The sequence below is a fragment of the Miscanthus floridulus genome, chromosome 8 (genome assembly GCF_019320115.1).
Source record: "Miscanthus floridulus cultivar M001 chromosome 8, ASM1932011v1, whole genome shotgun sequence".
In the NCBI taxonomy this organism is placed as follows: domain Eukaryota; kingdom Viridiplantae; phylum Streptophyta; class Magnoliopsida; order Poales; family Poaceae; genus Miscanthus; species Miscanthus floridulus.
The window spans coordinates 95,413,742-95,438,713 of NC_089587.1; the positions used below are offsets into that span (position 1 = coordinate 95,413,742).

The 24,972-nt window shown below is 45.8% G+C and overlaps 2 protein-coding genes across 2 annotated transcripts; one reads left to right on the top strand and one right to left on the bottom strand.

The window, feature by feature from the left end:
* The first annotated feature begins 6,465 nt into the window (after positions 1 to 6,465).
* Positions 6,466 to 12,566, top strand: LOC136472993 (fatty acyl-CoA reductase 1-like). Its single transcript, XM_066470693.1, has 7 exons — positions 6,466 to 6,720; positions 6,858 to 6,961; positions 10,613 to 10,812; positions 10,920 to 11,020; positions 11,101 to 11,849; positions 11,946 to 12,073; positions 12,234 to 12,566. The coding sequence occupies exons 1-7, from the start codon at positions 6,630 to 6,632 to the stop codon at positions 12,385 to 12,387; spliced, it is 1,527 nt and encodes a 508-aa protein (XP_066326790.1). The 5' UTR covers positions 6,466 to 6,629; the 3' UTR covers positions 12,388 to 12,566.
* A 2,406-nt stretch (positions 12,567 to 14,972) lies between these two features.
* Positions 14,973 to 20,084, bottom strand: LOC136472994 (probable uridine nucleosidase 1). The gene is made up of 9 exons (XM_066470694.1): positions 19,780 to 20,084; positions 17,256 to 17,371; positions 17,119 to 17,178; positions 16,488 to 16,670; positions 16,294 to 16,398; positions 16,120 to 16,216; positions 15,932 to 16,039; positions 15,700 to 15,835; positions 14,973 to 15,498 (listed from the first exon to the last, which is right to left on the bottom strand). Exons 1-9 carry the CDS (start codon positions 19,841 to 19,843, stop codon positions 15,390 to 15,392), a joined length of 978 nt encoding a protein of 325 aa, XP_066326791.1. The 5' UTR covers positions 19,844 to 20,084; the 3' UTR covers positions 14,973 to 15,389.
* Between the last annotated feature and the right edge of the window lie 4,888 nt (positions 20,085 to 24,972).

The window sequence follows — 24,972 nt, forward strand, 5'->3', positions numbered from 1 at the left end:
GCGGGTCTCAGAGTACAGAGTGCACGGCCTTAACCGCTGAGCTAGGATAGGGAGTTCGTTTAGTTTGCTTTCCTTTATTTATTTATTAATATAAATAATGTAGTTAGTTTATATTCTAAAATAACATAAAAATTTGTCTTGATTATTTAATTCTATGATAATTAATTAATGGTCTATAATTATCAAATAATAGTGTTTGTGAACATCATCTTAATATTTGATTACATAGTCAATAATTAAATTGTAGAGATGCGCACAAAATATAAATTAAATATTCAGTGCGAATTACTAATACAACGTTTGTATAATGATTACATAGTTAACAATAATCTAACTATCTTTAGGTGCATCAACAATGAGGGCCTCATTGTGATCAATTCATACGTAAGCAGGTTCATCACCCTCTTGAAGGATAGGTAGGGGTACGTTCGCTCCGAATGGAGGCATTTCCTGATAGCCCCTGGAGTCTTCTTCGTCCGTCACTCCATCGACATCGATAATCTTTCTTTTCCCTTCTAGGACTACTTTTAGCCTTCCTTTTGTCTTGTTGTCCCTTACATAGAAGACTTGCATAACATCTCTTGCAAGGACAAAGGGGTCGTCTCTGTATGCGGTCTTAGTGAGATCAACGGTAGTGAACCCTTCATTGTTAGTGTTGATTTCCTCGAGCTGGACCCACTGACAGTGAAAAAGAGCTTCCTTCAACGGACCATAGGCTAGCTCCCATATCTCCTCTATGAAACCATAGTATGTCGCCTACACGTTGCCGTTTTCGTCGTGAGCATCAAAATGAACACCACAATTTTGGTATGTGCTCTTTCCATCTTGCTTTTTTTGTGTAAAATGTGAATCCATTGATCTCATACCCTTGGTACTTAAGATATGTACTCGAAGGTCCCTTGGCTAAGGCATCCAGTTGATTACCCAACTTTATTCCAAGCAAGCGACGTCGTAACCAGCTAACAAATTCCTCCTTATGTTTTTTATCCAGCCAAGCCTGTGACCTGCTTGGATACAGAGTTTGTAGCGATTGCCTGTGCTCGTCAATGTATGGCATCACACCCTTGGCTTGCTCGAAAACAGTGAATTGTGTCTGTCTGAAAGAAACAGGGTCGTCTACTGTAACAGATTTCTCCCCGATCGTTCCTTTGCCACGTAGTCTTCCCTCGTGACAAGATTCTAGAACTCCGACCATTTTGATGTCCAAATAATATGTACAAAACTCAATGGCCTCCTCCGTTGACCATCCTTCAACCATGCCCCCTTCTGGCCTGGATCTGTTCTTAACATACCTCATGAAAACTTTTATCAATCTTTTAAAAGGGAACATCTGATGCATGTACATTGGGCCAAGGGCTCTAATTTGGTCAACAAGATGAATGAGCAGATGCAATGAGATATCAAAGTAAGTCGACGGGAAATGCATCTCAAGCCTAACAAGAGTTTCGGCTATGTCCCGCTGTTGCTGCTCTAGCGTGGACACATCAATGACCTTTTTTGAGATCGCATTGAAGAACGAGCAAAGCTTTATGATTGGGGCGTGGACCTTTGGAGGGAGGATACCACACAGAGCAACAGGGAGCAGCTGAGTCATAATGACATGATAGTCATGGGCCTTCATAGGGCCATAGTTGAACTTGAGTTCTCTCATGTTCACTAGCCTCTTCAGGTTCGCACAGTAGCCCATCGGGACTTTGAGTTCATTGAAGAAAGAAATAAGCGCACACTTTTCTTCCTTCTTCAATGTCCATGACGCAACCGGAAGTTCAAACTGGCCATTCTCTAGCTCCATGGGATGCAGCTCTTTCCTGATTCTCAAGTGTTGCATGTCTAGGAGTGTGGCTAGTGAATTCTTCGATGTCCCCCCGGTGTCCATCAAGGTGTTAAGAGTGTTAGCGCACACGTTTTTAGTGATGTGCATGGGATCAAGACAGTGGCGTACACTCAGAAATGGCCAGTAAGGTAGTTTCTAGAAAACTAATTTTTTCTTCCAAACACTCCCATCAGGCGCTGCTACTTCATTGTCCCCCTTCCCAAGGACAACCTCTAGTTTGTTGAGTTCTCGAAGTATCGCAGGCCCGTCTCGATATTTTGGAGCTAAGCGTTTCTCAATAGTACCGTTGAAATCTTTTTTGTTCCTACGGTAAGGGTGATCCTTAGGTAGGAACCTACAGTGTCCCATATAAACTATCTTTGAGTTATTTGGCAGATTTACCACATCGGTGTCGTCCAAGCACTCGACACATCCAGTATAGCCTTTTGTCTTCTCTCCGGGCAACGAACCTCGACCTGGCAGGTTGGTGATTGTAGCGATAAGTACTCCCTTGATCGTGACATGTTTTTTTTTGTACTTATCCTAAACATCTGGCACACCCTTTTCAAACATCTCTAGCAGTTCATCGATCACTGGTTCCAGAAACACATCGATGTCATTCCTAGGTTGTCTTGGCCCTTGGATTAGTAGTGGCATCTGGATGTACGACCGCTTCATACAGACCCAAGGTGGAAGGTTGTATATACAGAGCGTCACTGGCCAGGTGCTATGATTGCTTCTAACCTAGTCGAAAGGATTCATCCCATCTGTGTTCAAAGCAAACCAAAGGTGCCTTACCTCTCCACCGATGTCCTTATAGAACATAGTATTGATAGTCCTCCAGTCATGCCCATCGGCGGGGTGCCTCATCATTGTATCTTTCTTACGCTCTTCGTCATGCTAGCGCAACAGCTTGGCTAACTTTGCACATGCAAACAACCTATGCAGCCGGGGAGCTATAGGGAAATACCAAATGACCTTTACGGGACCTCCTCTGGTCTTGGTACCCTTATCTGACGGCCCTTCCTTGTACCGTGGAGCTTCACACTTGGGGCACTTGTCAAAGTCTTTGTATTTTTCTCCACGGTACAATATGCAATCATTGGAACACGCGTGGATTTTTTTCAACCTCGAGACCGATGTGGCAGATCATTTGCTTGGCCAAGTATATCTTTTCTGGCAACTTGTTTTTTTCTGTGAGCATTTTCCTTATTATACCTAACAACTGATCGAAGCCTTTATCGCTTAATCCGTTTGTCGATTTGAACTCTAACAGCATGATGTCGGCTTCCAGTTTGCTCATTGGACAATTCCTATACAATGGTGTTTTGCCATCTTATCTCATTTTCTTTATCTTTCTCAGCTGTCTTTCACTAAGACATCCGGTCTCTACATTACATAGCAGCTGAGAAATGCCATCGTTATCCTCGGTGTCGTCAGCTAGCGTGTTTCTAAACACATTATTAACTGTGGCCATAGGTTCCGTGTTGACACCGGGTTTCTCGTCAGCATCGTGGATGGCTACGTCAGGCATGTCCACATCATCATCGTTTTCCTACAGAACATTCACACCAACCTTGCCATGCATAGTCCATATCGTATAGTTTGGCATGAACCCCCTGGTAATCAAGTGCGATCGTATAGACTCAATTTGACGAAAGTTCTTATGATTCTTGCAATCTTTTCATGGGCAGAAGACATGGTTCTCATTCCCAGCATGGGCTTTGGCATCGGTGATAAACTGGCTGACGCCATGCATGTACCGCTTGTCCGTTCGGGACAGATGCATCCACTCTCGATCCATCTCTGCATAAAAAAATACTGAGACAGTAATTATAAAGAATTAATAAGAAATCGAGCTTCATGAACAACAATTGTAGCTCGAAAGTACCATTTTTAGAAAACATTATTGTACACTAATTATTAAAAAATTGAAATTGGTAGCCCCGGCCCTGTAAATTGAAAATCGTAGTAAAAACAGTTATTGCATAATATTGAAGAACAACTATTCTACTCTACTTCTAAGAACTAATTATAGCATCACATACTAACAATGATGATCTTGACCACCATGGAATAATTAATTACCTAGGAATTTAAATGTGTTCATAGACACCAACCTTTTGGATGATGGATTCACCACAATTTGAGCCTTGCACAAATGTTCAATTAGAAAAGTACTCTCTAGAATGGAGAAAAAACTAGAATGAGAATCAAGCAATGTAGCCATCAAAACGAAGCTAATTAAGCAATAAAATCAAAGGAGTGGATGTTTGTTACTAACCTTAAAGCAAAAAGATCAAGCCATTCTTCAAAATCCAAGCACTAGCTTCATGGTGAAGAGCAGCCGCAACAATGGAGGAAAGGGTCCAAACGCGCGCATCTGTTCTCAGGATGGAAGAGAGGAGGAAGGAGAGGACGGCTGCAGCCTTTTTGTGTTGTAGGCTTATCACCATCGGTTCTTGGCTAGAACTGACAGTGATAGTACCCAATCACTGTCGGCTCTTGGCTTAAACCGACAGTGATGAGTGTCCGCCAAAACACTTCCGGTTCAAGCAAAAAAACCGACAGTGATGTGGTCCTTCACTGCCGGTTTTAGCCCAGCACCAATCATTTTTTTATTTTCAAGCTTATAACCGACAGTGAAGATACATCACTGCCGGTTCTCACAAATCTGGCAGTGATGAGGCCGACATTGATGTACAAATTTGGGGTAGTGTTGTGGTTTTCATTGAGCCCTAGAGTTAAGTTTTGAAATTGGCACCAAATTCATCCCTCCTTTGTGCACTCGCAGTGACCTTTCACCCTATGGCTCTATTTATAGGAGAGAGGAAAGATGCTGAGATGGCTATTTATATTTATTTTCCTCAGTGGGACTAATGATTACACAAGTGTACAAACCCTCAGACATTACAATTGTATCCTCGGATATTTATACATATGTCTTGGAACCTAGTATTTATTTGAACTTCTTTTACTAGTACACACAAAGAAAATGTGCATACCTACCGCTGACACGCTGCTGCTGACGTTGGCTGTGCGCATTCATTCCTACCGCTGACACGCTGCTGCTGCCATTGGTGTTAAATATTTGTACTATATATAATAACAATTAACACGGGTGGATCTAGCAGTGAGGCGGGAGCTCAATTCCCCTACCGACTACCGTTGCCGTGACAATGTGGAGTCTTTCCTAACTTTTATAGATATGAAAAAAAGAAAGAAGTAATTCTAGAAGTTAAAGATAACTTAAGCCTCCTTTTAAAAAAAATAGATCCATCCGCACTGCTATATAATATAGGAGGTGATATATATATATATATACACACACTACTCTGTAACTAGCTATAAAATAATTTATTCTATAGTCACTTTGAATTACAATAATTACTATGTTAATTTACGAGATTATAGTAACTCTTTACTAGGTGGTTTACTGTAACGTTATAATAAATATCTCCATGTGTTATAATAACCCAACTATCGTAAATATGTATTGACATTATCGTAAATTAGTATATAAAATTGTCGTAAATAAAGATGACTACAGAATAACTTATTTTGTAGCTGGCTACTGAACGTACTCTCCCTATATATAGACGTGTGTGTGTATATATATATATATATATATATATATACACACGTACTATTCTGTAGCTGAATGCAGAATAAGTTATTCTGTGACCACTTTTAATTACGATAATTACTATACTAATTTACGAAATTATGGTAACTCCCTCATAAGTGATTTACTATAGCATTATGGTAAGTATCATCTTGAATTATAGTAACACGTGTATCGTAAATGTGTATTTTCATTATCGTGAATTGATACCAACATTATCGTAAATCAAGGTAGTCATAGAATAAGTTATACACATTTACGATACATGGGTTACTATAATTCAAGATGATACTTACCATAATGCTATAGTAAATCACTTATGAGGGAGTTATCATAATCTCGTAAATTAGTATAGTAATTATCATAACTCAAAGTGGCCACATAATAACTTATTCTGCGACCAGCAGAACAGTACGTCTATATATATATATATATATATATATATATATATATATATATATATATATATATATATATATATATATATATGCTATTTGTGTGGAGATTTGATGCTGCTATATAGGAGTATACTATCGCCCTGTTCGCTTAGCTGATAAGCTATAACTAAAAGTACTGTTGACTATTTTTTTTATAAGAGAAAAATATTATTTGTTGGCTAAAAAAATATGGCTTATAAGCCAAGCGAACGGGACTCGTCTGTCTCACGACTTCTTGTTCTGGTGATCCTTTAATTTACACGTCTTCGCGACTTTAGTATTTGGCTTCGCGACTTGTCTGTCTCACGACTTCTTGTCCTGGTGATCCTTTAATTTACACGTCTTCGCGACTTTAATATTTGTTAGTCGAGGCTCAGAGCAACCACGGCGGGCAGAGGCTGTTCGCTTGCTCGTAAATGATCGTAAATTTTCAGTCAGGAACAGTGTTTTTCTCTCACACCAAACCAGCCAACAGTAAATAATCCATAATACGATACGGCCTCCCGAACAGGCTGTATACTGAACTTGTGTGTATAAAAATGCTGATCATCCTCCTTGGCGTGTTACTGCACTCACTTGTCTGTCTCACTGGCTGCTTTAGCTAGCAGCTTGCAGGACAGGAAGCAGCGCCATTATGTGTGTCCCTCCGTCCTGCACATAATCCCGCACAAAAGAGCCTCTATTTCCCTGCAGTCTCTCAAGCAAATTGTGACAAGCAAGATTGAGAGAGAGAGAGTATAGGCAATCGGCGACCATGACGGATAGCATGGACGCGGCGAGGATCATAGGCTATTTCAAGGGGAAGACCATCCTCATCACCGGCTCGACTGGCTTTCTTGGAAAGGGTATGTGTACTTTTATCACTTGCTCCACAGGAGCACATCTATAGGAGTACATGCGATGGATTATCTGTTGACCAAAGCTTGCCCTGCTGCATGTGATGAACGAATGAATGATCCGTGTCGTCGTTTAATTTGTGCAGTTCTTGTGGAGAAGATACTGCGGGTGCAGCCTGATGTGAGCAGGATCTACCTCCTCGTAAGAGCGACCGACGCGCCGTCCGCAAAGCAGCGCGTCCAACAAGAGGTCATTACTAATCCATACCATCACCAGCACGTTCATTTTGTACATGTCAACATGCACCTTTTTCCGAATAATTTCTTCGCTAATTACATGTGTATATATCTCTACACCTAAAAAACTCTAAAGTAATCATCTACCCGGTCATACCAAATCTCGCTCCGGTTCATGTATCCACGTCCGATACGAATCATCCTTCACTCGGAACTCACGCGTCCGCATCCTATCCGATTCCAATACTAAGACCGGAGTCCGGATCTAATACGAAATCCTCGGAGTTCACGCGTTTAATGAGGTTCGGTCAACAAAATTATGATCCCGGTGCAACGCACGGACATGTATCTATACTCTATATAACATGCATATGCTTCCTGAACATATTGTGCATATATATAGGACAAGGTTATCCCGCGACCAGTCGCGCCCTTAGGGGAGCGCGCGACTGTCGTCTTACTCGCGCGTCCGGCCTCTCCCACCCCCACCTCCTCCCCTACCGTCGCTGGCCGCGGCTTCCTCACCGCCGGTCGCGCCGCCGGCAAATGCCACCGCCCAACGAGCCCGCCCTCCCCTAAATACAAGCAAGTTCACATGCGTCGATCTCGTCCTCACCCTGCCCCTGTCCCCACCACTAGCGGCCGGCGGCGAGTCGCCTCGCCGCGCCGCCCACAACCTGCCCACCCTAATCACACGACCTCGCCGCCGACGACCGCCGCGTCGCCCCTGCTGCCAACCCCGCCCACCCGGTTGGCCCCAGCCGCCCTGCCGCACCACCCTCAACCCGCCACCACCGCCGTGTCACGGCCACCGTCCCCAAAAGTCCCTTCTAGAGCCGCCGGGAAATCCCTAACCCTAACTCCGGTGAGGCGAGGCACGGGCGCGGGTGCAGACATGAGCATGGGCGTGTGGGAGGGAGAGGGAGAGGGAGAGGTGGGCCGGCCCACCTCGCGCCATCGCGCTTCGCGCGATGGGGCACGCGATAGAGTTTCCTATATATATACCTGTGTTACAGTAGCAGTGTTCCTTGTAATAATAGTTAATAAAACTAGTGTTGGTTACAGCGTGAACCAAATTAACACTCAATCTTTTTTAACTTCTCGCACGAAACCAAGTTGCACGTTGCGTGTGTGGCTATGGAGCTACCTTCTACCTTAATTTTAGCTGATTGTCGCTTTTCCCTTGTCGATACCGTACCGCCCAGGTGCCCACGTGCGACAGCGGCAGATGGGTTTATATACTGCCGTTGTTCACCTGTCAACTTTCATCTCATCTCTGTCGAAATACACGGTCAAGAGAGCACGCACGTGGCAAACTAGCTAATATAAATATAGCATCATGTTGTTGCATGCGTACATACGTGCTCCCTCGGTTTTAAGAGACGAATGAAGCATTTTACTATATAAACTTTCTTATTACTTCTTCTCTAATTGAAATGGCGGACGTCCTCTATTAATCTTGATTAACACCTCGTATGTCCGCTTCTGTGAACAATTTTAGAAATTCAAAAAGAAGGCCCGGCGAGCCCACTAAGACCCTGCCGGCCGACTTAGGCCATGACTGCGCCACCACCCCCGACAAGGCCTCGACTGCGCCACCGCCCTAAGCACGTCCCCAAGGCAACTGTTGTCGAGCCACCACGTTATTGCCGAGGCACCCTCTTCCGAGCTGCCGATGATGAGATCTAATCAAATTTGTTCCATCCAGAGAGGGCCAGAGTTACCTAACAAACAAGTAGAAAAACCATAATATGCTTAATGTAAAAATGGTACCAATAAAACTTTTCCATGTGAACAGCAGCCACTGCCCTAATTTCGACCGCCATTTAGGGACTCCTCCCAACCGCCGTCTTAGTCCCTGTCCTCCCTTCCTACCAACAACTTCACCGATGGCCATAGTATCCTTTTTTTTTTTTGAGGAAACGCCACAGTATCCTTGCATAGACTAAGTTCGTTTGCTGATCATTTAAGGTTTGGTTTCCAAACGGCATTGACGAGGTGGTGACAACCGACAACAATGGAGTTTTAGAATAAGGTCTTTCTGTCCTCTTCATACCTCAAAGATGCCTAATTTGGCATCAACGAAGAACCAATGAGAGTATATTCTACTAGATATGTGGTTCTCTTTGGATGTTGTTGGTGTGTTCCTTAGGGAAGCAAGCATTTGGTTAGCTTTCAATGTGACAATTTCAACATCTCCTTTTTGTCCGTTCTATGGAAATATCCTATTTCTCCAACATTATATACTGTTGGTAAGGGATTGTAAGCTTGTGTTCCTTTAGGTTTTCTTTTGTTTGGGAGTGGGATAAGGATGAGGTGGGATATCCCACCACTTCGTCCCTGTGTTTGGTTCGGCCCCTAGATAGGAATATTCTCCTAAGATGTTGTCCCCTGCTGTCCCTTAACATCTGAAGTACATCCCCTGGTGACATCGTTAGCTTCCATTAAAGCATTGTCTTGGTCCTCTTCATGTTCTTTTTCTATGAATGAAGTCGCCCGGACGATTGTCACAATGCACCCCCATACGTTGTCGCAACGGCCACGGACCATTTCCTCACGCCTCCGACCAGCTTCCCACCTCCCCTCGCATGTCCTCTTGCCGAGCACAGACCATCCCCGCACACCACCGCATTGTGTCTCCGCGCGCCGCCACGCATGCCCCCACCACGCCCCACTGTCGGGACAGTAGCACAATGGCAACAGGATGGGGCAATTGCGCCTTTGTGTCAGCGAGGGAGGAAGGTTGGGCAGGGCAGCAACACCTCCTCACATACAAGGAAGGGTGGCCACGCTAAACGGAGTTGTGCCGTCGAGCCGCATAGGCAAGGGTTGAAGGGAGGGCGGTTATGTGTGGGTGGAGCTATGTCGTCCCAGTGAGGGACATGTCATGTTAATTTTTCTTACAGATATGGTTTATCCATGGAAGCTAAAGGAGGAAGAAAGGAGGTAAAAATATGACACGTGGGCTCTAACTTGACGGTTGCTACTAAAGGGAGCAAAACGGACATCCATTCCATCATTTCCATCCCTCAAATAGGAACAACCCCGCCCCTCTAACCAAACAAAAAGAATCAAGACTATCTGAACCCAGTAAATAGGGACAGGACCATGCCATCCCCTATCCGAATTCCCAATATTGAACACAACCTTATGGATCCTGTAGCTTATATTCTTTTATTAGTGGATACTAAATCTTAGTGACTTTGGGGCCTTTAAAGTCTTGTATAAGAAGGGTCAAGGGTGTTTGGAGGTGTTCCTTTCCCTTACTATCTTTTTAATGTGTTTTTCAATTTCCAACGGACAGTGGACAATCGAAAGAAGAAAATAGCTAGGTCCATTTTTTATGTACTTTTATTTTTAAGGTTGTTTTTTATCAAGTTATCCATCTTTGTAGCAATTTAAGGTTGTTTCTTGTCAAGTTATCCATCTTTGTACTAGCAATTGTTTTCCTCGATAAATATCAAAGGTATGTCTTTATTAAAAAAAATGGTATCATTAGATTTGCATTTGGAAATGTATTTCCACACCAGATAAACAATATATTTTGTGGGAATGCATGTTACGTTAGTGATCAAGTGGATTGTGTAGTGGACTAGCTAGTAGCTACTACTATAAATAAGTGAAGTGATTTTGTGGTGCCTGCATGCGTTCACCGTGGATGCAGGTGACCGACACCGAGCTGTTCAGCCTCCTGAGAGACAACTATGGCGAGGGGTTCGACCTGTTCATCCAAGAGAAGCTCGTTCCTTTGGCCGGAGACATCACGAACGAGGGCCTGGGCCTGGAGCCGCCCACATTCGACGACTTGGCCAAGGAGATGGACGTCATCGTCAACATTGCTGCAACCACCAACTTCTACCAAAGGTCGGTCTGAAAAAGCATGCACCTCAGCTAGCTGTGCGAGTTGATGAATTTCTCAACGGTGCCATGCATGTGAATATTGCAAAGTGATTTTTTTTTTTTTTTTGCAGATATGATGACTCGCTAAACGTGAACGTGATGGGGGTGAAGCACCTCTACCAGTTCGCCAAGCAGTGCGCTAACCTGAAGATGTTCATGCACGTCTCCACTGGTCCGTCAGAGTGCTCCACTGGTCCTGTTCTCAGTGCTGACGAGCAGCAGAAACTGATCATTCTGCATGCGCGCATGCAGCCTACGTGTCCGGCGACAGCACGGAGCTGATCTTGGAGAAGCCCATCAAGCCCGACGAGGCGCTGCGGGAAGGCATGCGCCTCGACATCGACGACGAGCTGCGCCTCGTCAGCGACGTCAAGAACGAGCTGGCGACGACGCCGACGACGAACGGCGATGACGCGAGAGCGGCGGAGAGGAAGGCCATGAAGGAGCTGGGCCTCCAGAGGGCGCGCCACTTCGGGTGGTCCAACACGTACGTCTTCACCAAGGCCATGGGCGAGATGCTGCTGGGGCAGCTCCGTGGCGGCGACGACGACATGCCGGTGGTGATCGTGCGGCCCAGCATCATCACCAGCCTCCGGGCGGACCCGGTGCCGGGGTGGATGCAGGGCACTCGCACCATCGACACGCTCATCATCGGCTACGCCAAGCAGAACCTCTCCTGCTTCCTCTGCGACCTCCGCATGGTGATGGACGTCATCCCGGGGGACATGGTGGTGAACGCCATGCTGGCGGCCGTGGTGGCGCACTCCGGGGAGCGCAGTGGCGGCGGCGGCGCGCAGGCCATGACGATATACCAGCCCACCTCGTCGCTCCGCAACCCGGTGACCTACGCCGTGCTCTACCGCTCCGGCAGACGCCACTTCGAGGAGCACCCGCGCGTAAAGGACAACGGCGAGGTCATCCCCAATAACAAGATGCGCTTCTTCACCACCATCCCGCGGTTCCGCCTCTACATGATCCTCTCATACAAGCTGCCACTCGAGGTCCGTCTCCGTCATTGTCATGCATGTTGTTTATTTCAAACTTGTATTCTAGAATAGAAAAATGAAATGTGAAATTCATGTTTTGCGTGTCTGTAGATGTTGCACATGGGGAATCTGCTACTCTGCGGACTCTTCTCCCAGTTCTACAAGGACTCCAACCGCAAGTACAAGTTTGTGATGCATCTTGTTGACGTCTATGGCCCCTTCGCCTTCTTCAAAGGATGGTACGTACGCAGGACGACGGACGACTAGAGTTCATCATCTTGTAATTTTATTACACAATCACTAAATCGAAAATTATATATCTAGAAATGGTTACATGAAGCGTGGGTCTTTTTCAGTTTCTGAATTTACTTTGTTTCCTTTCATTCATGGGCGATGAAGCTTTGATGACACCAACATGGAGCGACTGCGGTCCATGATGGTGATGAACACCCCTGAAGATGAAATGTTCAACTTCGATCCCAAGACCATCGACTGGGACGATTATTTTTACAAAATTCACATACCCGGTGTTCTCAAGTACGTCTGCAAGTGAAGAGACTTGTGATGTTGCTTCTTTACCTTGTTCTGGGGAAAACTCTGTTCTGTATCAGACACACCTTGCTTCTTCACCTAATCACCTTGTTCATATATTTGTGGGGGGAAACTTTGTTTTATCTCTACTGGCTGTAATCAATCACAAAGCCATGTCATCAGTTGACAAAACTTGATAAATGTATTGGTCAACTCAAGCAGTTGCACGGCCGGCGGCAGCTGGCTGGGAGCTAATGCGGCAGCTGGCTGGGCGCTACGTTTGCCCGCCCAAGCCACCCCGTGGCGGCCTCAACTGGTCGGTGACGGCGAGCGGCGGCTGCACGGCTGGCCGGAACTGGCCGGGCCATGGTCGGCTTTGCGCCCCTAGGGCGGCTGCGCCAGGGGAGGCCGGTGTGGTAGCTGCCTGCGGCTGCAGGTGGCGGGCGGCCTGGGCCGTGGACGACCGTCCCGCCTTGCAGCCCACTGCCTTTCGTGGAATACGGGGGCCGGTGGCCGGGGCCAAGGGACACCCCATCGACCATGGTCGAACAAGCTCCTGGTTGAAAACCTTGTCCGGCTTCTCGCTTAGGGCCGGCGGTGGTGGCGCAGCCTGCGTCATCCACCTTCCTGAAGGCGTCGTCGAAGGATCAGTTCGTCGCGCGGATCGTTGGGGCCGGTTCTAGGACGAAAGTCCTTGTGCCCTCTTCAACGTTGTTGGCGTTTGTGGACGTCATTCCCTTCTTAGAGGCTTCGTTGTTGGCCACCATTCGTCGGTGCCGCTCCGAGCGTGTACTGTGCCTGCCGTGCTTCAGCTTCCTCTTCGCTTTGGTCTGTCAACCTAGGGTGTTGTTGTTGCCACAGTCGTCTTATGCTTCGCAGCGGCTACCTGGTCGGTTGCGGATGCTGTCGTCGTCTTCTTCGCAGCGGCTACCTGGTCGCTTGCGGAAACGGTCGTCTTCTTCTTCGCAGCGGCTACCTGGTCGCTTGCGGACACTGTCGTCTTCTTCTTCACAACGGCTATCTAGTCGCTTACGGATATGTTGGGCTTTCTACCGGTGGATGCTTTGCCACCACGGCTTCACCCCCTCTGTTGGCGACCATTGCGCGGATGTATTTTTCTTTTGCAGGCATAGTCGGTTGGTGTTTTGAAGTGGAGGTTCCCCCCTCGTGTTTTCTTGCTGTTCGTTTGTGTCTTTCGGATTCCGCAGGTAATCCTAGGATTACTTGTGAGTCCTATGTAACTGTTGTCCGGCCTCTCTTTTGGCCTTTCCTCTTAATGAAAAACGGGTAAAGGACCCGATCGTGAAAAAAAAACTCAAGCACCATATATGAAATGTTAATAAAAATGTGTGCTTTGTGTTGGCCGGCAGCAACCTATCTGAATTCTGAACTAGTAATCTCTGCCTGTAGAGTACAATGAAAAGGAACTGTAATCCTTGCTGCCTAAGGTATCGACCAAATTTAGAAGCAAAACTAATCAGAAATAACTATGTGATGCCGACGACTGTTCCGCCCAACTTGTTATTTACCTTGTTGGCACTTTTGTAAGCAAGACTACAATTGGCAGCTCCAAGATCACATATATATGTTCAACTTTGATCCAAAGGCCATTTGATTAGGACGATAGTTTTTCGCAGAATCCATATTATTCACTCAATTGTCAAAGGATCAGCGAATCCGCGATCCACCCTCCTTGCGCACTGCAGGTACACAAAGAGGATCTGGGATGATATTCGATCATGGACTAATAGAAGTTCTCCAAGCACAGAGCAGTGGCATAATTTTGCTTCAGTGTCTCAGTGGTGGCGCATGGTGGGTTCTGAAGTTGGGCTGCCAGTAAAGACGCTGAGGTCGCTGCTGCTGCTTGTTTCCTAGGAGATAAGGTAAGTGCAAAATGCAAGAATTTTTAGAGGAAGTTCACATGTACTCTTTGGAAAAAAAAAAAAGATGAAGCAAGACTTTGGTACACTTCAGGCGCCTTTTGTCAGGTTTGTGCTTTGAGGGGGTCACCTTGGCTAAACCCTCCTTGGCTAAGTTCTTTTATTTTCTCTTAAATAGTGTGTACTTTGTTTTGAAAAAAAACACCCTTCTATATTAGTACAGGCAGTGCAGACTGCAGAGTCCTGCTGGCGGTTTTGAAAGAAAAAAAAAACTGTATACTAATGGTAATTGCAAAAGATTTTAATATGTTATCTGTTGACTGGATTGTTAGATGTATTAGTGAAAGACCGCATCTGAAGTAATGAAAAAAATATGTGATTGTGTTATCTGGTAGCCTAGCTGAATATCTGAATTATGTAACTTTTGTGATCTGTTGCCAGTTACAATTAAAGCGATCTGTAATATCTATGTGCATTGACAATGAAAATGAGAAGGATAACTGATCAGAAAGTAGTGTCACGCAGAAGAATGTTGTATCCAAATTATCATATGCCTTGTTGGCAATTTGCTATATATGATTAGCTTCCAAGAAACACTGTTGCCAATTCAGATTTAGAAAAGTATGTAGTAAGGAGTATGGGTCAAAGTCAAGCATATCGTTTTCTTCGCCTGAAAACATGGGAGGAGAGGCACATTAAAACAAGATTATGATCTTTGAGAAAAATATGCAGTAAGGAGTATGGGAAACTTCATTGATTCCAAATGTATTGATACAAATGTGTGAGACATGCTGTCGTATGCCAGAATTTACTTCATGGTATTTGAGACTGCTGCATAACCTTTCACAATGAAGCTTCCTATGTTTCTCAGGACACAGTTTGACTGTCAGATTTGAAAGACGAAATGGCTTAGACCAACCTATCCACTCTCGTGATATTGATATTTTAATCACATGTACGGAGGTTGATCTGAATCATTAAGACCTCAACTCAAACAATCAAGGTAACCCCCTTACTATTGGAGGAATAGGAAGTTTCCTAGGTCCAGGAACTAATTACAATGCAGCTGGGAGAGAGGCTCTGTACTTGTCAAATTTTCTTGGACATCAGAGAGCGCTGATGTCATTAAATGGTTGTAATTTGCTCATGGTGCCATGAGCAGCTTCTTTACAAAGCTGATAACCTTTGGCACATCAACCGTCCATGCAACTGAAATTGGTTTATACCCTGACCATGGGTTCTCTGAATTCCACCTGCATCATAGTAAAAACAAGCAGAAACAAGTGTGAAATTTGCTGAAACATATAGATCCTGTGGGGTAACTTTTGCCTTGGTTTGCTTGTTATAAAGTAATTTGGTGAGATTTAGGTCATATCAATGTGTATGTAAGAATGTTGAAACTAACAAACATCAGATGGGTCAATCTTTTATGAGTTACTCAGAAAAGAGCATACTTTTTCAATCCCTGATCCATCAAAGTGTGGCCAGTGCAAATGCCCTGGGTCTCCACCCTCACCACACCCTTCTTGAATGTGAAGTACTCGGGATGAAGTACGGCAGTGAAGCTCACAGGATCATGAAGGAAAATTCCTGAACAGATTGCGCTTTTCTGTCAAAAGTGTGTTTCTTCTCCTATTTGATGGTAATTGGCAAAAGCATGCAACAGTAGTATATATTTTCAAATACCATGGAAGCCATCAGACTTGACATGCCAATCCCTGTAGAACTTGCACATCTCAGATAACAACGGTGCATGCTTCCCTTTCGAGTTTCTTAGCTCCAAGAGATCCTCATCTAAAACAACGAATATCACATGGTGAATATAGTTAACCCCGGAACTTGAACTCTACACAACAGACTATCAATGAACCAACCTGTCAAGCAGACTTGTGTTGTTATGTTAATGCCAACCACCATTATATCTGCTCCTGAAGTAAAAACTATGTCAGCTGCTTCTGGGTCTCCATGGATCTGCAGAGTAATGCACACGTTTAATACTTATGTTAAAGTATTAGCCTCCTCAAGTATAATGCAGTATTTTAACATACATTTGCTTCAGCAGCAGGGTTGACATTTCCAGCTGCAAAGAAAGCTCCACCCAGTACAACTATTTTCTTCACCTTGCTTGCAAAAGAAGGGTCTCTTTTGATGGCCTAAGCAAGAACAGAGACACTGAGTCATAACATATAGCACAGAATATACAGCACAATAAATAGGTTTAATCCTATGATCCTGAACATACCAATGCTACATTTGTCAGGGGTCCCAAAGCAAGCACAGAGACCTCTCCTGGAAACTCAGAGACCTTATTAACCAGGAAATCAGCAGCGCTTTCCTCGACCTTCTTAGCAGAGGGTGCAGGAAGAAACAGATTCCCAATGCCATCTGACCCATGAACGAAATCAGCAATACGGGGCTTTCCTCCCTAATGAACACAAAGTATCGATCATTCAGTTCATCCAGACAAATGCAGTGCTATGTGGATTCAAACTGTACTATAGATAAAATTACTGAGCAAGTAACATAGTATTATTACAAGTTAAATGTGATTCTCTTGCTACATCTATTAACTAACGATTATCTACAAGCAAATAATGTAAGTAATATTATAAAAGATACAGCACGAAACACCATGCTGTACCATAAAAGAAAAGGTAGTGTACCATGTGTTTCCATCCAAGACATTGGAAAGACAACTTTGTCATATTATATTGGTATAAACTTTCACTTAGCGGAACTTTTGATGGATGGAGATCAAGTCAGAAATTTCAGTCGTTGCAAATTGGTAATATGAAATGCAAACTAAGGAAAAGAGTAGCAAGTTTCTTGCAGTGTCATGAAAACAACACAAGATAATATCATGAACTAACAACCTTTAGGGGCTCGTGGCTTCCCACTGCTACAGGAACTTCAGGGTGTCCTGCTCTCTCACACTGCCCATGTAAGACTTAACATTATTAGCAAATCTAAGAAAATAAAGAAATAAAGCTCAACCATCTCAAATGCTTACCAGCAATAGTGCATTACGTGTTGCGCCCTCTGTGTCGACGTTGCCAAATATGGTTGTGAGCCCAATGATTTCCAGACTAGGTGCTCTGAACGCCATTAGGATCGTCATGCTATCATCTAGAAATAGGATTGTGAAGACAACAGACAGTAAATTTGCAGTCTAGTCCTTACAACTTGAAATGCCTTGTAGGAAAAGGACTTACAATTAAGAATTCAGATATTACAAATGGGTACCAAATGATACCCTTATACATTGTACTACAATACTAATCTTAACATCCTTATATTAAATTGTACAGTTATACGTTTTGGCTTTCATTTGCAGATAATGTATACTCTAGGCCTGTCTGTCATTTGATTGAATGTTTCCTCATAGCAGGTCAATAAGTTCAGATTACTTGGAGTTTCCAAAGACCTACGAATATTTATTTGCCCTTGAAACTTCGCAGTTGATTTGGATGGATTATTCAGAACCTGAATAAGAGAAGCTTTCTTGGGAATGTTAAACTCGTGTAATCATACTCGGGGCATATTATTATCAAATACGCATATTGAGTACGCAGTCAACAAGCTGTGCGCTGTGAATCGCTTGTGTGAGCTGACTACCTCTGATAAATGTATAACTAATACATGAGTTCACATACCAAGTTGACAGTGTGTCACGCTCATACAGCTCCTTGTTTAAACACACCGTGTGTTCAACCATATCATTGGGCTAGGAGCCTAGGAGCCTAGGAGCCAACACACAAGTGGTGCATGGAAATGGTAGCGCTGACACCTGTCGACACTAGGATTATTGCCATTAGGCCCAGAACTACTCCAGTTCATTCCCTCGTAGCATCAGTAACTGTGCTGTCAGATTGTAGCAAGCGCGTGACTGGAAATTGATTGATGGGGTAAAGAAAAGGCAAAACAACCAAGACTGTCTCCAGCAGGCTATGCATCACGCAACGCATCCCCAAAATGCCTATTTCACATCGAAGAAACGGCCTCCAACAGAGTAGGCAATGGGAAGACCAATTTTGCATCGGAGGTGAGAGGGCACTAAAAAATGCGTATGTCTCTCTCCTCGACCCAAATCGACGACAGGAGGAGAAGCTCGTCGGACGCTGCAGGGGATGAGGCGGAGCACGCGCGCGGACGGGGTGCGGAACCGGAACGCCGGCGTCTCGTCGATGGTGTACTCGCGCTCGCCGTGCCGGAGCCGGTCCCGGTCGCCGCGCGCCGCCCAGGCCGGCGAGGCCGTGGCCGTGGCGGCGGAGCGTGCGGAGGAGGCACAGGCTGTGCGTGTGCGCCGCGCCGCCCTTCCGCGCCCACAGCACCGCCAGCCGCAGCAGCCACGACGCCCGCGTCCCAAACGACGACAACGGAAGGGCGATAGCGGCTTCGGCTCCAGCGAGGAAGAAGTACGGGGGGTGAGCAGTGGTGGCGGAGCAGGAAGCAGAGAAGAGGAGGAGGTAGAGGGAGAGCAAAGCAGGACGCCGGCGAGGGTGGTTGGCCGCTCGCTGCTCCATCAGGCAGAGGCGAGCGCGGCGCTCGTCCTCGGGCGGAGCTGCAGAGCAGGGCGGCGGCGGTGTGGAGCAGAGCAGAGATGAGGAGAGAGGAGAACGGAGGTGGAGCAGAGATGGGCGGAGCTGACCCTTTGGGTTGGCTGTCGGAGAAAGAAGATTTGGGTGGGCGGTCTTTTTACTGTGCCGGACTTAATTCATAGGATGGTACGATGGGTCAAATGTTTAGGTTTGCGCTGTTGGAGACAGCCTAACATGAGCAAATTAGTGAGCCATAATTGTAGCTTTCCTACCCACTGTCGAGTGGTTGATTACTCAGCAGAGAAGAGAAGAAGACGCACGGTGGTCGTGTTAGTCATCTACTTATAAGTTAAAAGTAAAATAAGTGACTGATTTTGTTAAATAACTTCTGCTTAAAACTTATAAGTTATCATTTTCTGCATAGGACCTACACCTTTCATTTAACAGACATGAATTTATAAGTCATCAACAATCAAACAGACATAACTTCTAAATTATTTATTTAATAGACATGAGCTTATAAATCATTAACCACCAAACAAACATAACTTATACGTCACTGATTTTCGGTGGCATCACCTGTACTTATAAGGTATACAATCCAATCAGGCCCTTAGTCCGCGACGCCATCATTTTCATCGACGCACGGATAGGATCCCCAAGTCCAGAAACCCAGCGCCACATCATCACGTGCGAGTAAAAGTAATAATTTCTAGGACGACAAAACTCTGGCTAAGACGATGGCCAGAATTTGCCGGCATCCTTTCCTACGGCCTCCCGGTCGTTTCTCTCGCTCGCTCTCCCGTCGACTCTAATGTGGTTGGGAGTTGGGAGTTGGAAACGGGATTATTTATAAGAAAAAAAATCGAAGCTTTTCTTTCTCTTGGAGGAGCCAGGAGAGGAAACACAGTACTAGCAGGAGCTTTAAAGAAAACGAAACAATGGTGGAGGGGAGGGGACGAACGCAACGGAGGAGGAAGTCAGGGGGAAACGCACCGATGCCGGGATCCGTGTCGATGATGAGCTTGTCGCGGCGGATCTGCTGGCCGTCCTGCCCCATCGCGAGCCCGGCCGGCGCCTCCGCTCAAGAACAGCGCACTGGGACTGGGACTGGAACGAACGAGAATTGCCGCGCAGCAGGAAGGCCCCCCAATCTGAATCTGAATCCTGGAAAGCCGCCGAGGAAAGGGAAGAAGAGAAGATGGCGAGTGGGGCTGGGACGCAACCTCTCTCTCTCCTCGCTTCCTACTGCTTTCTTGTCTCGCGGATTCTGCTTTTGGCTTTTGCCTTTTCCAACTCGCCGGGGCTGCGTTTTGGCCTTCTCCTCTTGTGTCACAGAGGCTTTATAGATGAAGGAGGAGGAGACGGAGACGGAGACGGAGACGGAGACGGAGGGGATATTTAACTTTTTATCATTATTATCCATGGTCACTTCTGAGATAGTATCTTTAGATTTGACACGTTTTTTCATCGGAGAGAGAAAAACGATACGCATTTGACACTTTTACTCGCGTGGCACACCAAGTCCGCTGTCCAGTTCGGATCCGAGTCAGCAGGCCGATGCAAAATGACCGCCCTGCCCCTGGCGTCTGTATTACCCCACGGCCCACTCCACTCTCTTCCATCCACTCCCCTTTCTCCTTTCTCTGGTCCACGCGCGACGCCCGCCAGCCGCTGCCGCCGCCGCGCACAACGTCGCCCCCCACTACGAGACATGTCCCTGTCCCATTACGCCAAGTCATCTACAAGGGCGAGGAGTCGGGTCCAGGGTGCCCGGAGCTCCCGCATCACCTCCGTCTGTGTCGATCCAGTAGGTGAGTTGAGTGGCTTCCCGTTGATCCCTTGCCTGGACTACAGGCTTGCTCGGGTGGTGGAGGGACGAACCAAGAAGGATGGTGATAACCATGGGAGTCTGTACTTTAAGTGTGCGAGGAACGGGATGAGTTCTATGTACTGCTCATCCCCCATTGTCACAGTTAGGGTTCTAACTTTGGGTTTTTTTGAAGTTTCCTAATCTGTGTGGGTACTATAGATTTGAGAAGCAGTGCTTCGAGTAGCTGAAGGAGAAGGGCATCATCCAGGTTCGCCACTCCAACTGGGCAGAGTTGGTGGATCATGAAGATGTTTCAGTTGACAGTCCAAATGGTCCCGACAACAATAGGAAAGACCTAGAGCACAAGATGGAGACATTGATTTTGAAGATGAACATGTTCATTGTGTGTGTTATATCTATTGTTTTTGGATCTGTTGTGATGTATGTTGCAATGAAGTGATAATGTATGGAAAATGAAAGTTGTGTTCCAATGTGACAATGTATGGAAATGAAAATTGTGTTTCAATGTGACAATGTGTAAATTGTGTTTCAATGTGTCTTTTGGCAGTGCCTAACTCGGTAACAAACACAAGACAGATCAATTGAAATAGTTGTACATGTTAACAACAAACACAAGACAGATCAGGCACATGTTAACCATGATAGGTTCAACATAACAGATCACACATAACAGATGGAACACATTAACCATAAACCAACCAGCAGTGCTACATTCAGGCCACATCAAACAGAGTTGTTGTTCAGAGGAGTTGCCACAAGTTTTGGCCACATACAATAGTTCAGGCCACTTACATAGTTCTAGCCACTTACATAAGCATGTCTGGCCAAAGCAAGGCCTCAATTACACAAAAGAAATCATTTTGAGGGCCTTTTACAACCAAAATGAATGTCCTCCCTGCTGTTTTTCCATGCCATTCACTCACTTCTCCCCCTTCTTGGCTGGACTTTTCTTGGTCTTGGTTGCTAGCTGCTTCTTCCTTAGAGTAAACTTCTTAGGAGGTGGGTCAACAGTTACTGCTGCAGATTCATCTAGCTCAATCACAACTTGGAGTTCACGACATATGTTCCTATTTGTGAAGAAATTACATCAGAATGGCCTCAATTACATAAGTTGTAATGTTTTTTAAGTATGGCATACCTCCTAGTGCTTGTAGAGGGTGGTGATGGCGGTGGAGGCTCAACCTCAAGTGGTGGCACATCTAGGACATCCCTCTCAGTAGCAGCAGCAGCTTCTTGGGCCTCCTTTGCTGCCCTAGCTGCTGCTTCTCTAGCCACTGCTGCCCTTATCCTAGGTGTGGTTGCTCCACTTGGTGTATGGTCTGTCTTGTTCTTCTTCCTCCCAGGTCTAGGTGCTAACTTCTTGATTCTTTTCCTATAATGCTAGTGTTAGGTATCATGGTTTGAAGGCAACAATAATAGAAATCAGTTAGTGTGCAAATTACCTTTTGTTTGTGCCAGTCAGATGACACCTCTAGCTTCCACTCTTGTGGTCATACTCACTACAGTTAGGGCATTTCACTTGTCTTGTTGCTTTGCCACTTCTCTCACCTGGAGCAAGATGCCTTTTCTTATTTTGTCTTCCTGGTGGTCTAGTCTTCTTCGTAACTGGTGGGAACAACTTAAAGCCCTTGTCCACCTCTGGCCATTGTCCTCTATCTGTTATGCTGGGAATGATCCCATGGTATGTAGCCTGGAACTTCTCAACTGAGTAGTACTTGTCCACATACTGATCCATATTGGGTTGCCTCATGGTTGTGATGACAGCCAATGCATGTGAGCAAGGCTTTCCAGTCAGCTGCCACTCTCTACATGTGTAGACATGTTGTGGCAGGTAGACAACATGCCTTCTAAGCTCTTCATCCTTGTAAATCTCAGTCACTTCTGTAAGGTCGAGATGGTGGACTAGAGGGGGAGGGTGAATAGTTCTTTCTAAAATTAATCACGTCGGCTAACCGAAACAAGTACGGAATTAAAACTATCGGTCTAGCCAAGACTACACCCCTCTATTTATGTTCTCTAGCACCTTCCAAAGATACTAATTAAGCAACAAAGGTGCCGGGCTAGCTAGAGCTCACCTAACCAATTCTAGAAGTAAGGTCACACAAACCTATGCCACTAGTACTTTAAGCAAAAAGGGAGCTCCTACACATGCTAGTAAGCAAAAGCACAAAGCCAACTAAGCTCACTAGCAATGCTCAATAACAAGGCAACCAATGCCAAATTAGAGAGCGCAAATACTTAGCTACACAAACTAAGCAATATGACTAACAAGGTTACACAAACCAAATTAGCCACACAAGGGAGCCACTTCTATGCTACACAAGTAAGAAGGTAACTAGTGAGCTACACAAGCTAACTAATTACAAGAGCAACTACACAAGCACAATGTATATAGACGTAATCATAAGCTTGTGTAAAGGGATTCCAAACCAACGGGAAGAACAAGGTTAACACGGTAATTTTTCTCCTGAGGTTCATGTGCTTGCCAACACGCTAGTCCCCGTTGTCTCGACCGCTCACTTGGTGGTTCGGCGGCTAATTTGCATCACCTGCCAAGCCCGCACGTCGGGCACCGCAAGAACCTACCCCAAAAGTGAGGGTAGCTCAATGACACGCTCAACTAGAGTTGCTCTTCATGGCTCCCGCGGGGCGAGCACAATGCCCCTCACAAAGCTCTTCTTCGGAGCACCGCACAAGCTTCTTGCGGACTTCAACGGAGACCACCACCAAGCCGTCTAGGAGGTGGCAACCTCCAAGAGTAACAAGCATCACCAGCTTGTAACTCGATCACCTAGTGCCACTCAATGCAACCTCACGATGCAATCGCACTAGAATCGCTCTCTCACACAATCGAATAATCACTATCAAGCATATGTGAGATGGAGGGCTCCCAAGCACTCTCAAGCATGGACACAAAGTCCCCCGAGGTGCTCAGCACTAGCCATGGCTGAGACCACCTTCTATTTATAGCTCCATGGGCTAAACTAGCTGTTACCCCTTCACTGGGTGTTTTTTGGGTTGACCGGACACGCCGGTCATATCGACCGGATGCTGGACCTCGGTATTCGGTCAACGGATGCTCACCACATGTTGCCTCCGTTCAACCTCAGTTGCTTGATCTCAACGGTCAAGTGATGACCAGACGCAGCTGCTCAAAGTGACCGAACACAGAACCCCAATGTCCGATCGTTTCCAGTAAGGTACCAGTCACGCCCGAACGCGTCCGGTCGGTCACGATCGGACGCAGCGTCAGCGTTCGATCCTTCTCCAACTTTTCTGTGTCGCCTACATCACCGTACGTCAGCCTGACCGAACGCACCCTGCCAGCGTCCGGTCACTTCTAGCGCCAGCGTCCGATTGAAGACTGATGCCTACGCGCGCTCTACTGCCACTGACCAGACACAGGACCCCAGCGTTTGGTCACTGCGTGACCAGCGTCCAGTGCACTCTGTGAGACCCTATCTTTTCTGTATAGGGCACCGGTGGCACCATCGGACTGTCTGCACTCTACGAGCGAACACTCCGCCGGTGGAGTTCAAACCCTTCTGACCTCCGTTCCATCACCGAGTTGATCCACATCAACTCTAACTTCATCTCCTTTATAAATGTGCCAACACCACCAAGTGTACACCACTATGTGTATGTGTGATAGCATTTTCACAATCATTTTCCAAAGGATTAGCCATGCCACTCAATCCTAGCAATGATGCAAAGTTAGATCACTCGAGTGGCACTTAGATGATCGATATGCAAACAAGTTTGCCCCTCTTGATAGTACGACCATCTATCCTAAACCCGGTCATCAACTTCTCTACACACCTATGACCGGTGAAATGAAATGCCCTAGGTTATACCTTTGCCTTGTGCATTCCATTCTATCTCCTCCAATGTCGATGCAACACATGCACCAACACAATCAATAATGATATGATCCACTTCATATCATCACATGATCATATTGGTTCATCGATCTTGACTTCACTTGCTTTTCACCGTTGGCTTCGTCCATCGGTGCCAAGTCTTGCTTAAGCTTCACCGCCATGCGGTCCATTGCTCCAAAGCCTCCAACTTGCCCTTCACGCTTGCAACTGGTCCATCAAGCCAAGTCTTGTCTTGATCTTCTTCACCTTGATCACATGACTTAATGTCATGTCTCATGTGCAATAAGCTCCTTCATCACATGTGTGAGCTTTGCAACATCTCCAAACCATTTTCACCTTCACGGCATATGTTGTTCACACACATGTACTTGTGGACTAATCACCTGTGTATCACACATAAACACAATTAGTCCACCTAGGGTTGTCACTCAATTACCAAAACCACACAAGGACCTTTCAACTTCTGCTTCCTCT

Excerpts from the sequence above, each read along its gene's own strand:
- LOC136472994 (XM_066470694.1), bottom strand. The coding sequence starts at position 19,843 with ATGGGGCAGGACGGCCAGCAGATCCGCCGCGACAAGCTCATCATCGAC. Across the intron at positions 16,040-16,119 it reads AACACAAGTCTGCTTGACAG|ATGAGGATCTCTTGGAGCTA; the intron begins GTTGGTTCATTG and ends TCGTTGTTTTAG. Across the intron at positions 15,836-15,931 it reads CAAGTCTGATGGCTTCCATG|GAATTTTCCTTCATGATCCT; the intron begins GTATTTGAAAAT and ends CAATCTGTTCAG.
- LOC136472993 (XM_066470693.1), top strand. The coding sequence starts at position 6,630 with ATGACGGATAGCATGGACGCGGCGAGGATCATAGGCTATTTCAAGGGG. Across the intron at positions 6,721-6,857 it reads GACTGGCTTTCTTGGAAAGG|TTCTTGTGGAGAAGATACTG; the intron begins GTATGTGTACTT and ends TAATTTGTGCAG. Across the intron at positions 6,962-10,612 it reads AGCAGCGCGTCCAACAAGAG|GTGACCGACACCGAGCTGTT; the intron begins GTCATTACTAAT and ends CCGTGGATGCAG.